The sequence below is a fragment of the Delphinapterus leucas genome, chromosome 14, assembly GCF_059928025.1.
Source record: "Delphinapterus leucas isolate spDelLeu-1000000601 "Yukka" chromosome 14, BTC_Dleu_Yukka2, whole genome shotgun sequence".
NCBI lineage: Eukaryota > Metazoa > Chordata > Mammalia > Artiodactyla > Monodontidae > Delphinapterus > Delphinapterus leucas.
Genome location: NC_143142.1, coordinates 14,864,353 through 14,879,515, shown reverse-complemented (window position 1 = coordinate 14,879,515; position 15,163 = coordinate 14,864,353). Strand labels below are relative to the sequence as shown.

General features: G+C 51.3%; 1 protein-coding gene, 1 non-coding gene and 1 pseudogene across 2 annotated transcripts; 1 reads left to right on the top strand and 2 right to left on the bottom strand.

Moving 5' to 3' along the window:
• Positions 1-1,845: 1,845 nt before the first annotated feature.
• LOC149747558 (large ribosomal subunit protein uL16-like) lies at positions 1,846-2,550 on the bottom strand (annotated as a pseudogene).
• LOC115804126 (small nucleolar RNA SNORA70) lies at positions 2,206-2,337 on the bottom strand. The gene has a single exon (XR_004024978.2). It is a non-coding gene; the product is annotated as a small nucleolar RNA SNORA70 (small nucleolar RNA).
• A 5,167-nt stretch (positions 2,551-7,717) lies between the features above and the next one.
• SDSL (serine dehydratase like) lies at positions 7,718-15,163 on the top strand. Its single transcript, XM_089894518.1, has 7 exons — positions 7,718-7,926; positions 8,092-8,131; positions 9,418-9,557; positions 10,729-10,817; positions 11,552-11,779; positions 13,493-13,617; positions 14,652-15,163. Exons 1-7 carry the CDS (start codon positions 7,747-7,749, stop codon positions 14,843-14,845), a joined length of 996 nt encoding a protein of 331 aa, XP_089750644.1. The 5' UTR covers positions 7,718-7,746; the 3' UTR covers positions 14,846-15,163.

Sequence of the window (15,163 nt, the reverse complement as noted above, 5' to 3'; positions counted from 1 at the left end):
GACCAACTCCGCGGTCTCAGGTCTGAATTCACAGGGAGCTTCTATCGGTAACAGAGGACCACTCAGCTCAGTCCTGGGTTTTTCCTCCAATCGCATGGCTTGTCCCTATACTTGTGCTATTAAATGTATACAAGTATATCGAGTTGTACCACCTCCTATATTGTGCAATATTTAATGCACTGCACCCTTAAAGCTGTCTATCCATTTATCTTTATTTCAAAAATCTGAACATGGGGCCAGAACTGTTCCCCTTTTTCCTCTGGGCCCCGTTTTCCCCATCCACTATAAGGATGGCTTAGATGGCCCTGACAAATTCTTTCAGCTCAGATATCATGGCTGTGAATTTGTAAGTCTCTTGGGACAAGAACACCTACGTTGGATGTGGGATCCCTCAGTGATTGGTCCCATGGGCTATTTGCTGGGCAAGTGACTTAACCTTTCTGTGCCTCAGCTTCTCCCTTAATAACTGACTCCTTTCCTTATCAGGGCAAGAGGAGAGAGGGGAAGTTCCTCTGCACAGGGTTTCAAACTCAAAGAACTCCAGGAACCAGGCAGGTGCCTTCTGGGTCTTAGGGATGCAATAGAGAAAGATGGGGACAGTGGCAAATAGAACGATCCCCCATGGGATAGCTCTACAGAGGACAGAGTGAATCAGCTCCAGCCAGCAAAAACGTGGCCCCCTAGTTTGAAACCCCCTCTGCTCTGGAATGATTGATCATCTTGGCAAGGGTCTGAGACGTTAGCTAAGACATGCTGGGTGTTAGAAGATCCAGGGCAAATCCCAGCTGGGCTAGTCAGCAGCCAGACTGGGTGCTTGACTGCATGAACTCCAGCTCTTTTCCCTGTTAATGGAACGGAACCTCTGTGCCTTGGAAAGTGTATGATGCAGAGTCCAGAGTTAAACCTGCAAATTCAGAGGGCCAGTTAACTATGTCCAAGACTCCATCCCTCCCCTTTACGCAGTTCCCTTGCCCTGGGAACAAGAAGGCCAGCTGGGGGTGAAGATGGTGAAATGAAGCTTAATGAATAATCCGGGAGACTGGCCAGGGTGTTTGGCAGCCTGAGGTGTCAGGGACAGGGCCTGGCTAACAAATGTGGATCTGGGAGGGGATGGGTCAGTGACTTGGACCCCTCTCCAGCCTCATCTGCTCTCTGATGCAGCCACTCTGGCTTCCCCACTCCATCCTCTTCCAGGTCAGGAGCTCTGGGTCTAAGCCCTGGCTCTGCCCCTGCTGTGTGACCTCAGGAAAATGACCTAGCCTTTCTGAGCCAAATCTGATTCCACAATGTGGAGTTCATTACAATACCCACCTCCCCCAGGGTGTTGTAAGCGTCCTGTGATAGAACGATGTCATGTTCCCAAACTTCGGACATTCATGAGCTGCCTTTGCGATTTTTGCCACACTGTTGTATCACACCTTTTATAATACTCATAGAGCAACGCTAGCAGAACAGCAGCAAACATAGGATACTTCCTACTGTTCTAAATAGCTTACATCTGTTAATTTTATTTTTTTTGGCCGCACTGTGCAACATGGGGGATGGTTCTCTGACCAGGGATCGAACCCGTGCCCCATGCATGGGGAGCGCAGAGTCTTAACCACTGGACTGCCAGGGAAGTCCCCATCTGTTAACTCTTTTGATCCTCACATCAACTCCACTAGGGAAGCAGTATTTTTTCTTTCTACCCACCAAATGGAAATTCAGTATTATAATCAAAACTTCAAAGTCTTCCTCCCATACTGCTTTAATATAAGGAAAAATAGCTTTTAATTTAATTTAGTTTTTGGACAGGAAAGTAGTATTTATTGGTGGGCGTGAGTAAGGAGAGGACAGCGCCAAGGCTCTCATGAATACAGGACCTGCCATTTGTCCAGGGGGCCACGATTAGGGATGTATTCGACCCCACAGTCATCCGGGATGAGCCACTTTTCTGCCACCATGTTTTCAAATTCATCTGCTTAAACTTCGTAAATCCCCCCTTCTTGGAGATGTGAATCTTCTGGGGGTCAGGGAACTTGAACTCAGCCTGTGTAGGGCCTCAGTCACATGCTCCTTGCTCTGCAGCTCGGTGCGGATGGACATTATGACCTGGCCAATGCGGACCCTGGCCACTGTGCCCTGGGGCTTTCCAAAGGCACCGCGCATACCTGTCTGGAGCCTAGATTGGGGACTGCATGCCGGACATGAATGTCCACGGGAAAGGGCTGTCTCCAGGGTCCCTTAGGGCAACCCATACAGGCAACAGGCTGCATCCACTACTGGGGAAGTAGTATTTTATCCCCATCTTACACTTGAGGAACCAATGCACGGAGAGGTTAAGTAACTTACCCAAGCCACAGCCAGTAAGTGCAAAGCTGGTATTTGTACTAGAGGCTGGCTTCAGGGTCTGTGTTCTAATTGTTACTGGCTCTTCATGCCAGAAACTTACTGCTACTATTTAATATTAAAAAAAGAGAAAAACCTCCATTTTTAAACTTTAATACCTGCCTTAGCTTCTTCCTAAGCAATAACATCCATAAAATTATGTGTATTATTTTATATGCACACAAACACACACACACACACACACACACACACACACACACACACACACAGAGGATATAAATACCCAACTAGTAAAAAACCTTTGGGAATCTCTCATCAACACAAAAGGGCTGGCATACAGTAGGCATGCAACAAATGCAGCCATCATGCTTCTTGTCCAAACCTGAACTATATGCTAAGGCCCCACTCCTCCAGGAAGCCCTCCCTGATCACACCCCACCCTCAGCTGCCCTATGGGGACCTTCTGCTCTCTGTTCTCCTAGGGGGTGTTAGGGTTGTCACTGAATTAGTGACTTTCTCTCCCTTCCAGGCTGGGGGCCACCTCAGGGCATGAACTGGGTTTTATCACCTCTGTGTCCCCAGTGCCCAGACCAGGACAGGACACCTGTCAAGGATGGTGTTTGTTTAATGTGAGGATGGGGATGAAACTGCTAAAGTCCTCATCAAGGATCATGACCAAGCAGTTCCACTTGACCCCAAGTGGCCAGGAGTTAATCATCAAACCCGGGGAGGTCACACACAGGTCAAGAAGGGCACAGGCCATCTGGGCTGCCAGGTGCTTCCTGGACCTCACCTCCCATTTGATATATAGGGAGACTGAGGCCCCCCCAAATTAATGTGACCAGCTCAGATTCACCCAGTGAGATGCTGATAGAGACAAGACATGAATGTGATCACGTCATTCCCCTGCCTAAAGCCTTCCATGGCTCCCTAGTGCCCCTGGGGTGAGGTCCAGACTCTGGATTGGCACAGGCATCCAGTGGACTCTGGTCCTTGCCCACCTCCTCAGCCCCAAACCCACATGCTGTCCCATCCTTGCCTTTTCTCGAGTCCTCCTGCACATGTCTCTGTTCCTGGAACACCCCATGTTTTTCAGTTTCAGACCTTTGCTTTCCCTGTTCCTGATTCCTGACCCCTCTCAGTCTCCTCCTCCAGGAAGCCTTCCCAGCCCTCAAGGGCCAGATGAGGTACCTGCTCTGGGCGCCCACAGCCCTACCCCACCTCTTCTTGCCAACATCTGACAGCATTGATCATAGCTGCTCTTCAGTGGTATCTTGGGGCTTCTTGAGGGCAGGGGACATGCTGTCTTGTTTGAGGCTAAAGGTCCCAGGACTTGACACATAGTTCGTGTCCAATAAATATTCTTTGAGTAAATGAATCGGTTGTCAGTCATTCATTTGAACAATAAATAATTGTTTGAGTCCCAATGTTGGGTATAAAATATCACAGATGAGGAGGAGCTCCAGAAGAAAACATGCCTTTCTCATGTGACAGATAATAATTGTTCCTTTATCCTTGTTTTCTTGTCTCATACCTAAGTTGACCTTGACAGTGGTCCAGGGGAAGTGGCTTGGCATTCGGCACAAGCACTGGGCTTGGAGGTGTCTGTGTCACAGCAAAGGTGGTCCAGGGTGAGAGTTAAAGGGTGCCCCTCGCTGGCTGGGTGGCCTTGGCTGAGTGAGTCCCCCTCTCTGGGCCTCAGTTTCTTCATCTGTGAAATGGGACCAGGTAATCACATGTCTCGGACAGCAAACCGGGAGGCAGTGAAGGCTGATCTTGTCCCCTTTCTCCTTCAGTGGGGAGCTGTCCCTTTAATACAAGAGGAGGGGCCAAGGCCACAGGAAGCTGCAGGAAGCTGGCAGAGCCAGTGCCCACTCAGGCTGGTGGGCAGTGGGCTGGGGCTGAGCTGGTCTGGGGACTGTTGAGAAGGAAGGTAAGGGGGTCTGGGGCCCAAATAGGGCCCTGGGGCTCTATGTACATTTGTGAATGTGAGTAGAGGCTAGTCTGGAAAGTTCTGGGGCCAAGTTCCAGCTGAGTGGACAGAAAGTGGGAGGGTGAGACTGTCCGACGTCCTCCCAGGAACATGGGTTCAGCTCAGGGTGCTTGTGGCCCGTCTGCCTTGGACTAGAAGGCTAGGGATCTGGGACCCTGAGGATTGGGGAGCACATCCTGATCCCAGGGGGGTGGGGCTGACATTCTGCCAGCCAAGGGGTGGCTGAGGTTTCCCAGCCCTGGCACCAGAGATTTGACTGTTGAGCATCACCCAGGTGGCCTCTGGGGAAAAGCGTGAGGGACAAGGGAGGTGGAAAAGGTAGTCAGTTGGTCTTTTACTCCAATTCATAGAAGTAGCAGGTGCCCTCCTGGGCGTCTGGGCTTGATAAGGCTGTCGGCAACTTGGGGTTCATTCATTTGACTGACGACTGCTGTCCTCTTCTGGGCAGTCGGTATAACCAAGAGGGCTGGGGGCGCCTGGGGACTGAGGCAGGAGCATTTAGCTCCTAAGGACAACTGGCAGTTAAGTACTAAATGCTCACACCTTTAATGATAATAATGCTAATATAAAAGAGAAAGTAAAGCATCGTGGGTAAGAACACAGATGCCAAAGTGCACTGCCTGAGTTTGAATCCTGGCCATGCCATTTCTAGCTGTGTGACCTTGGACAAGTTACTTAACCTCTCTGGGCCTCAGTTTCATTGTCTATAAAGTGGAGTTAATAATTGAACCTATCTCAGGGTCATTGTAATGATTATATGAGATAAAATATAAGGTGGTTGGTATAGTGCCTGGCTCAAAGTAAGTCCCATATAATTATTAGCTATTATTATATGTGAAGCAGAGTTGATGCCTTTACTTTATGGTCTCACGTAATCATCACAATGATCCTGTGATGCACAAGCCCTTCTCCCCGTTTGTTGTGTGGTTGGTTCCTTTTCATTTTTCAGGTTTCAGTTTTAATGGTCACCTCCTCCAAAAGGCCTTTCCTGACCTCCTGACCCAAAGTAGGTCCCCTGTTCTTCTTTTCAAGACTCCGTATATGCCTGTTTCCCTTTTAGCAGTTCTCACCATTTCTGATTATTTTGTTTGTCTATACAGTTATTTGTTGAATGTCGATCCCCTTCTGAGATTATAAGTCACCTCCAGGAGTAGATATCTGTCTGGTTCACCATGGTGTCCCCAGTTCCTAGGTCAGGGCCTACACCTTGTAAGCATTCTAGAGTAACAATGAGCCTACCGGCACTGTTAAAAGACCTCAATGAGATAATGTCTCCAAAAGACTCAGTCAGCTTCTGGTAATTGGATTCCACAAAGGATAGCTATTATTATTATTACTATTATTATTAATCTGCCCCAAAACCTGTGAGTTGGGATGTTATTATTCCCATTTTACAGAAGGGGAAATAGGCACACAGAGGTTGAGACACTTGTCTGGGTCACACAGCCAAGAAGTCATAGCTAGTTTCTAACTCTGGTCTCTGATTGACCCCAAAGCTCACATTCTTGGGCTCTGGGGCTGAGGTGAGGCCCAGGGCTGGGTATGCGGGATTTGGGTGACCCGTGGGCTACCCTCCCCCAATGCCATGCCCTGCTTAAGAATTGTCCTGGATGGAACTGGGTGGAGGTGGTTCAGGCTTTGCCATGCCTGGGGAACCCCAGGGCCATCCCAACAAAGGCCCAGAGTCAAATCCAGGGACAGGAGACCTGGAAACCTCTGAAGAGGGGAACCCAGCTCTTGACCAAGCAAGGGTGGACAAGAAGCTTGGGCTTGTGGTGGGCGGGGGAGGTTGCAGCGCTCCGCCTAGTGGCAAATAATGGAACTGCAGCCCCACTATTGGGCGGCCCAATGCTTTTCTGCGCCAGAAAAAACAAAGGGGGGTGGGTGGGAGGGCAGAGCGTTTGCTCCTTAAAAAAAAAATCCTTCTATTGTTCTCCCTTCTAATGTCCTCCCTCTCTGCTTCTCGCCCTTACACACTGGTTCATTCACTCACTCACTCACTCATCCGCACTTTGGCTTAAAACTTCCCAGCGGCTTCCCATAGCAAGTAGAATTAGAATAATATCCCAACTCTTCACCGTGGGCTGGAACGCCCTCCCCAACATCCCTGACCACCTCTCCTTGCTCGCCTCCTACTCTCACCTCCACCAGTCCCTTCTCTCAGCACCAGGAACACTCTAAGTTCATTTCCTTCAAGGCGGTGGTTCTACCTGCTGTTCCCTCTACAGAACGCTTTTCCCTTGCTTCTCGTCATTCATCTCAAAGTTTCCCCTTTGAGAACTTGCAGGTCAAAAGAAAGTAAATTACCTCTCAACCAACCAAAAATGCACAAAACCCTGAACCATCACCAACAAGAAGATGGGTGGTTTATTACATTTTTTTTTTTTTGGTTTATTACATTTAATGAGACGATTGGAGATTTGAACACTTAGCAGATATTTGATGAAATTAAGAAATCATTTTAATATTTTTAGACGTGATAATGGCATTGTGATTACATTTTAAAAAATAAACCTCAGTGAGGCATAATTTCCATAAAATAAAATCAGCTTACTCAAGGTTAGAATTTGAAGAGTTTGGACAAATGTATACTGTTCTGAAACCGTGGCTACAATGTTTAAAAAGAGTCCTTTGCTTTTAGAGCTACATGCTGAAATAGTTACAGAAGAAATAATATGGGAGGAAATTTATAATAATCATAAAGGAGGAAAAAACAATAATACAGGAAGGAGGATTAGGCACAGATATGGAGAAAACAAGGCAGGCCACACATTGATGATTGTTGAAACTAAGTGATGGCTACACGGGAGCTTCGTCAGACAGTTCTTGACACTTTTGCTGTGTTTAAATTTTCCATAATACAAGTTTTAAAAAAAGTTTCTTTCCTGGGAGACGGCTTTGCTGACCACCCTTGCTAAAATAATACCCTCCCCTCTAGGTCACTCCTGTTTGAAATTCTGTGTTTCTGTCTCCCCAACTAGACCGTGAGCTCCGGCAAAGCAGGGGCTGCCTCTGACGTGTCCCCTGCTGGGACCCAAAACCTGGAACTGCCTGGCACATAGTAGGTGCTCAGTAATGTCTTTTGAATGAATAATGAATGATGAATGAATGAATTCTCCCACTCTCATTCATTCATCACCACTATTGGCCACGTTCTCCATCCCCAGCGCTGTGAGCAGCCACAGTTACAGAAGAAAACAGCCCCTAGTCCAAACCTCCTTGTCCAGCTGGTGAAACTGAGGCCCAGAGAGGCGCGGATACTCCCCTGGAGCCTCACGGCTTGGCAGCCATATGGCACTAAGGGCGCCAAGCGGAGGAGCTTCTCCCTCTCCCCGTTCCCTGTTCTGGTTACAGGGACTCTTGGCTGGAGCTGCCTGGGCTATGATGTTTGTGCCCTCCTGCAGGCCCTCTAGGTGGTTGCTGGTATGGAGGGCCCTCTGGCGGAGTGTGCCAAGGGTGAGCACTTCCACATCGTCACACCTCTGCTGGAGAGCTGGGCACTGTCCCAGGTGGTGGGCATGCCTGTCTTCCTCAAGTATGAGAATGTGCAGCCGACTGGCTCCTTCAAGATCCGTGGCATTGGACGTTTCTGCCAGGAGCTGAGGGTGTGTGGGCAGGAGGGGAGAGTGAGGTTGTACAGATGGAAGGGGACAGCTGTGGGCAGGACGAGGGGTGGGGAGAGTTGGAGTGGGAGGGTCTAACTCCATCCCACACAGGCCTCCATGACACCTGCTTGGGTCAGCCCCCACCCACATACCTTGTCTTCCCAGGTGGCCAAAAAGGGATGCAGACACCTGGTGTGCTCCTCAGGTGAGCCCACCCCTTTCTACTTCATGCGGGTCCTCAGGGCTGGGTTGGGGGAGGAGGACCTGGCTGGAGCAGCAGTAGATGTCCAGGGCTTGGCCTCTTTTTTTTTTTTTTTTTTTTTTGCGGTACGCGGGCCTCTCACTGCCGTGGCCTCTCCCGTTGCGGAGCACAGGTTCCGGACGCGCAGGCCCAGCGGCCATGGCTCACGGGCCCAGCCGCTCCGCGGCATGCGGGATCCTCCCAGACCGGGGCATGAACCCGCGTCCCCTGCATCGGCAGGCGGACTCTCAACCACTGCGCCACCAGGGAAGCCCCTCTTTTCTTTTTTTTTAAAATAAATTTATTTGTTTATTTTGGCTGCACGTGGGCTTTCTCTAGTTGCGGCGAGCGGGGGCTACTCTTCGTTGCGGTGCACGGGCTTCTCATTGCGGTGGCTTCTCTTGTCGCAGAGCACGGGCTCTAGGCGCCCGGGCTTCCGTAGTTGTGGCACGTGGGCCTCAGTAGTTGCAGCATGTGGGCTCAGTAGTTGTGGCTTGCGGGCTCTAGAGCACAGTCTCAGTAGTTGTGGTGCACGGGCTTAGCTGCTCCACGGCACGTGGGATCTTCCCGGACCAGGGCTCGAACCCGTGTCCCCTGCATTGGCAGGCGGACTCCCAACCACTGCGCCACCAGGGAAGTCCTTGGCCTCTTCTTAAAGGTCCAGCCTCGTCAAGGTCATGGTCAGATGGCTGCTTTGCATGTCCTTTCTCAGCCCCCTTCCCATCATTCAAGCCTCCTGGTAGTAAGTGATAAAACCCCAATCATGCGGGTTTAAGTTACAGGCTCCAAGAATTGAAGAATTCTTGGGATAATTGGCTTTCAGGCACAGCTGGACCCAGGAGCTCCTCTGTACCTCTCCTTTTCTTGGCTTGTCGTTCCTCTGTACTAACCTTACTCTCATATAGACCACATGGTAGCAAGATGGCCATCCGGAGTTTTAGGCTTGCCTCCTACCATCCTACCAACCCTGGTGAAAAGGGAGTACCCCTTCCCAATGGCCTCATCAATCCATGAATTGGTCTTTTTGGCCCAGCTTGTCCCATGTACTCATCCCTGAACCAATCATGGTTCAGGTGAGTGCGTTCTCTGATTGGCTCCACATAGATTACGTGTCCACCTCTGGGGCCAATGGTGGGGCATATAAGTGTCGGGAAGGCGTGACTCCCAAAGGGGAACGGAGAGGGTGGGAGAGCAGTGTGTCAACAGGCTAATACAAATGCCCACAGCCCCCCCTTCTACTGCCTCCACAGGGGGTAACGCAGGCATCGCTGCCGCTTACGCTGCTCGGAAGCTGGGCATCCCAGCCACCATTGTGCTCCCCGAGGGCACCTCTCTGCAGGTGGTGAGCAGGCTGCAGGGGGAGGGGGCCGAAGTTCAGCTGACGGGAAAGGTAAGGACCTCAAGAAGGGGAGACCAGCTGAAGGGAGCTGTTCCCCCTTTACTCCCACCTCAGCCCCAAGAGATCCTGTTTCCTTTTCCGTTTTGTGAACTATGCCTGGGACCCAGTCATCCCTGAGGATGGCTGAGCTGAGGGGTGAGTGAGATGTGTTGTATGTTAAGGGCTTGGATCTGTCAACTTGCCTCTCCCCACCTTGAGGAGACTTTTCCTGTGTGAACCCAAGAGAAGCAGGAGGCTGGTGGTTACCAGGAGTGTATCTGTCTCCCTGCACCCTCACTAACACTTGGTGCTATCCACTTAAAATTTTTGCCTTTCAATAAGACAAAAGTATAAAGAAAGATGATAACAGCATCATCCCCCATTCTGAGGCCACCCCGAAATGAAAGGATATTCATCAGATAAGGATATCGTTGGTTCACTTTGTTACCCAAGAAACAGAGACCCAAACATGTCATGCTTCCCCCCTCCTGGGAAGAAGAAGAAGAAAAAATCCATCCATCCATCCACCCATCCATCCATCATCCCTGGAAAACAGGCTTTTAAAAACCATCAAGGTTAAAACTAAAAGCCATATCATGGTACCCAAAAGCTGGTCTCCAAATACTTAGTGTATACAGTTTCCTTCCTGCCTGCCTGCTTTTCTGTCTTCCTTTCTCCTTCCTTCCTTCATATATTCATCCATTCATTCATTCACTCACTCATTCATTCATTCAGCATCCTTCCGTCCATCACCCTTTCTCCCTCCCTCTGCCTTCTTTTCCGCCCCTCCATCCATCCATCATCCATCCAACAGATATTCATTGAGCACAGACCATGTGCCTGCACTATGTTAGGCTGTGCTAAGAATACAGAGGTAATAAGACGTGGTCTCTACTCTTACAAAGCTCCAAGTATTGTTGGGGAGACTCGCAGGTAACCAGATGATGAGAATAGAACACGATGGGTCCTGCCTGGATTGTAGAAAGCACATGGCATCCATTTGTCCACTTGGAAGCCTCTGCCTTTGTCCCAGGAGGCTGCTGGGTCCACACCAGCTCTGGTCTCACCCTCGGGGGTCTCCTCAGCCCACTGGCCCCTGGAGCCATCCAGGAGACCTCAGGCTCTGCTCCAACCTCCATAGCCGTCTGACTCCCGTCTTCTGAGGTCCTCGGTTTCTCTTTAGGTCTGGGACGAGGCCAATCTAAGGGCACAAGAGTTGGCCAAGAAGGACGGCTGGGTGAACATCCACCCGTTTGACCACCCCCTGATATGGTAAGGCTGGTGCCCCTCTCCCCATGGAACTCAGCACTGAGAGACCGCCGTTGAGTCAGGGTCCTCCCACTGGACAGAGGGGAAACTGAGGCCCCAAGAGGAGAAGAGGCTTGGAAGCCAGGCACATGGAGGTCCAGACCCCACCTCTGCCACCTGTGATTTGTGTGACTCTGCAAAGCATCTCACCACCCATGCCTCAGTTTCCACGTGTGTAAAATGGAAATGCTAATAATAAATCCCCTTGACTGAGTGTGTACTTTGGCACACATTCCATCCGTTTAGTCTTCCCCAAAGCCCTAGAGATGGTTGTTTTAATGCCCATTTTACAGGTGAGGAAACTGAGGCACAGAGGGGTCAAGCTCCTTGCTGAAGATTACTCAGCTAGTAAGTGGCGGACACCTTGGGTCCCAGGCCCAGGACTTGAGTTGGGCTGGTTCCAAGTGTTACTCTGGTCTCCTCTTAACCAGACACAAGAACGCTGCCTCTTTCCAGCGTTGTGGAATGGATTAAATGGATTGAGAATGTGCCTGGGAGGTTGATGAAAGGGGGAAAGAATGAGTGAACGAATAACCTGAGTGGATGAAAGCTGAGTGAACTAAGCGTGGCAGGGTCTCCCCTCCACGTGCCACGGGTAGGGAGGCGGATGGCGACGCGGGGAGTTTGTGTGGTTGTGAGCCTGTGGGACTGGGGCCTCCCTCACCCCTGCCCCTCTCTCCTGCTCCCTCATCCTGCAGGGAAGGCCACGGGAGCCTGGTGCGGGAGCTGAAGGCAGTGCTGGGGACCCCACCGGGTGCCCTGGTGCTGGCAGTAGGGGGCGGAGGCCTCCTGGCCGGGGTGTCGGCTGGTCTGGCAGAGGTGGGCTGGAAGCATGTGCCCATAATTGCCATGGAGACCCAAGGGGCACACTGTTTCAATGCGGCCGTTAAGGCAGGCAGGCTGGTGACACTGCCGGACATCACCAGGTAGGCACAGGCTGGGAGCATTTGTGGGGCGCTAGGCTGCCCTAGGACCTCCCAGCCCCACTTAGTGGAAGTGGGGCACTCAAGGGGGTCACCTTTTTTTCTTAATTAAAAAAAGTTTTTTTTTTTGCCACACCATGGCATGCGGGATCTTAGTTTCCTGACCAGGGATCGAACCCATGTCCCCTGCAGTGGAAGCACAGAGTCTTAACCACTGGACCCCCAGGGAAGTCCCCTCAAGGGGGGTCTCCTTAATCCTGCATGGCTGATCTATAGGACTTTTCATTCCCCGCTTAAACCCATCAGTGTGTTCCCTAAGCTCTCAGGCCCCAATCAGACTCCTCCCCATTCCACTTCAGCCACTGGCCCGTCTTCCTGTCCCTTGAATGGGTCATGCTCTTTCCTCCCGCCATGCCTTTGCACGGGCTGTGTCCTCGGCCCAGAAGTCCTAGGGTTCCCTCTTCTTCTTCTGGCTGTTTTCTCTCCCCTCAGAGAGATTCTCCCCACAACCCTGTCATCGGAGTTTCCCCTCCCAAGTTCTCCCTCATAGTGTGTACCTACAGTGGGTATTTATTTACTTGTTCTTGTGTTTCCTTACTCACTGCTGTCTCCCCTCCCGGACTTGCTTCTTGATAACAGCAATGACAATAATCGCAGCCAACACTTCTGTAGAACTCACTATCTATCAGGCTCTGTTCTAAGCACTTGAAATGTTTCAACTCATTGTCTGTGACAACGTCGTGAGCCAGCTATTGTTATTAGCCCAGTTTTTCAGATGAGGAAACTGAGGCTCAGGGAGGTCAAGTGACTTTTCCAAGGTCACACAGCTAGTTTAGAGCCAAGGTTTGAAACCAGGCAGCCTGGTACCAGAGTCCGTACTCTGGGCCACTTAGGGCTCAGAGCCAGTTCTTATGAGCTCAGCAAAGCCTCTCCCAGGCCTGAAACACTGCCTAGCTCAGGAGAATACCAGCAGGTAGGTGATCCCAAGCACGGAGGTAAAGAGCGTGGACTCTGGAGCCAGACTACCTGAATTTGAGCCCACATTCTGCTATTGACTAGCTGTGTGTCCTAGAGCAAGTTACTCAACCTCTGTGAACTCCAGTTTCCTGACCTATAAAATGGAACTCATAGATTTCTAACTCCAAGGGACAGCATAAGGATTAAGACAGAAAATCCAGGGATTTCCCTGGCGGTCCAGTGGTTACAACTCCGTGCTTCCACTGCAGGGGGCTCAGGTGCGATCCCTGGTTGGGAAACTAAGATCCCACATGCTGCATGGCACAGCCAAACAAACAAAAAAACAAACAAACAAACAAAAAAACCCCTGTCGGAAAATCCGAGCATCCAGCACCTTGGAAACATTCAATGAATATTAGCTATAGCATAGACATGGTAAATGGTTATTAATGAATAAAATGAAAAAATCATTTCCTAGGCTTGGCTTTCTGGGGTCTGTGCAAGAACAACACAGTCACGGCTGTAGAGCCAGAGGGGGTGATGTGCATTCACCAGCTGTTCGTGGGACACACAGTTTTTGAGTGCTTCCTCTGAGCCAGGCGCTGCTTGAGACTCTTGAAATGCTGGGCCCCCGGCCCATTGCAGGATGGGAGGGGGGCCCGGGGCTGGGGAGGGCTGGGGCTGTGCGGGGAGGAGACTTGAGTCCCCAGCTCTTCTCCGCACCCCTGCCCTCCCTGCCCCACCTGCCCGCTCCTGCAGTGTAGCCAAGTGCCTGGGTGCCAGGACGGTGGCTGCACAGGCCCTGGCGTGTACGAAGGAGTTCAAGGTCTTCTCTGAGGTGGTGGAGGATGTTGAGGCCGTGAGCGCTGTGCAGCGGTTCCTGGGTGAGTAAGCACTGCCCCCCACCCGGGCTCAGAAACCGGCAAAGTCCCTGGATCCCCTGGAGAGAGCGTGCTCTCTCTTATCTGTATCCTCAGTGCCTATCGCAGGGCTGGGTATACAGTAATCATGTAGTAAGTGCACGTTGAGTGGATGGAAAGGGTGGGGGTGAAGAAGGGGTGTGTCCTGCTGTCTCTAGCCTCTGGACTTCTGCACCCACTTTTCTTCCCTCTTGCTGCCCATCCTGGCCCTGCTCCCTATTTGTCTCATGTAACTAAGGGGGCTACTCAGCTATCATGGCACCTCCTCCAGGAAGCCTCCTCTGATCTCTCACCCCCACCCCACCTGGGTTGAAGACTTCCTATGCACCAATCCCAACAGTCTCATAACTGCCAGATTCTTATCCAACTACATCACTAGACTGTGAACTCTATGAGGGCGGGGGCTGGTGTGTCTTGTTCATTGTTGTGTCCCCAGGGCCTTCCTAGCCCTGGGCCTGGCAGGGAGGGGGCGCTCAATAAATATTTGTTGAGTGAATGGATGAATGTATGAGTGAGTGGAAAGGTGGATAATGAATAGGTGGATGGGTGGGTGGATAGACGGTTGGATTGATGGGCAGTGGATTGACAAATGACATGGAGGAAATGGATGGAAGGATGGGTGGACACATTGATTAATGGACACATTGATGGATGGACAGACAGACAGTCAAATGATGGATAGGGGATGAATGGATGGATGGATGAATGGATGGATGGATAAAACAATGATTGATAGATACACTGATAGATGGACGGACAGACAGTCTAATGATGGATAGAGGGAGGGATGGATGGATGGATAGATGAAAGGCGGATGGATGGAGGGATAGACGGTCAGATTGATGGGTGGAGAGAGAGTCAGACAAATGACGGATTGTGAGATGGATGCCTGGGTGGCTGGCTTCACGGAGTTGCAGTGCCCAGAGCCTGCTGAGCACTAACTGGTTCCTCCCCCACCCCCCACCCCCACCCCGCCTCCGTTCCCCTCCTCTGGGCAGATAATGAGCGAATGTTGGTGGAGCCTGCCTGCGGGGCAGCCTTAGCTGCCGTCTACTCAGGCGTCCTGCGGAGGCTCCAGGCTGAGGGCCGCCTGCACCCTTCCCCGGCCTCAGTCGTGGTCATCGTGTGTGGAGGCAACAACATTGACAGTGGAGAGCTACAGGCTCTGAAAGCCCAGCTGGGCCAGGGCTGAGGGCTCCTGGTTTAGGAGGGCCGGCTGGTCCCCAGTGATCCCCAAGAGGCTCCTGGACACCCCTGGAGGGGCTTGCTGGCTGAGGGGCCTCTGTGCTCATGGAGGGCAGTGGCAGCTGCTCTGTGCTGCTATGCTGGCTGTCTCCTACAGGAAGCCCTCCTGAACTGCTCCCTTTGGCTTCCCTGCAGCTCTGGCCAATAAACCTTTTCTGAGTTGGGCTTGTAACTCCAGCAGGTCCATTTTTTCCACCTCCATGAACTCAGAGAAGGCACACAGCAACCTGATGCCAGCACTCTGATGACGCGACTCTCTTCCCAT

Coding starts and splice junctions, on each gene's coding strand:
- SDSL (XM_089894518.1), top strand. CDS start 7,747: ATGGAGGGCCCTCTGGCGGAGTGTGCCAAGGGTGAGCACTTCCACATC. Junction 9,558..10,728: donor AAGTTCAGCTGACGGGAAAG/GTAAGGACCTCA, acceptor GTTTCTCTTTAG/GTCTGGGACGAGGCCAATCT. Junction 10,818..11,551: donor TTTGACCACCCCCTGATATG/GTAAGGCTGGTG, acceptor CTCATCCTGCAG/GGAAGGCCACGGGAGCCTGG.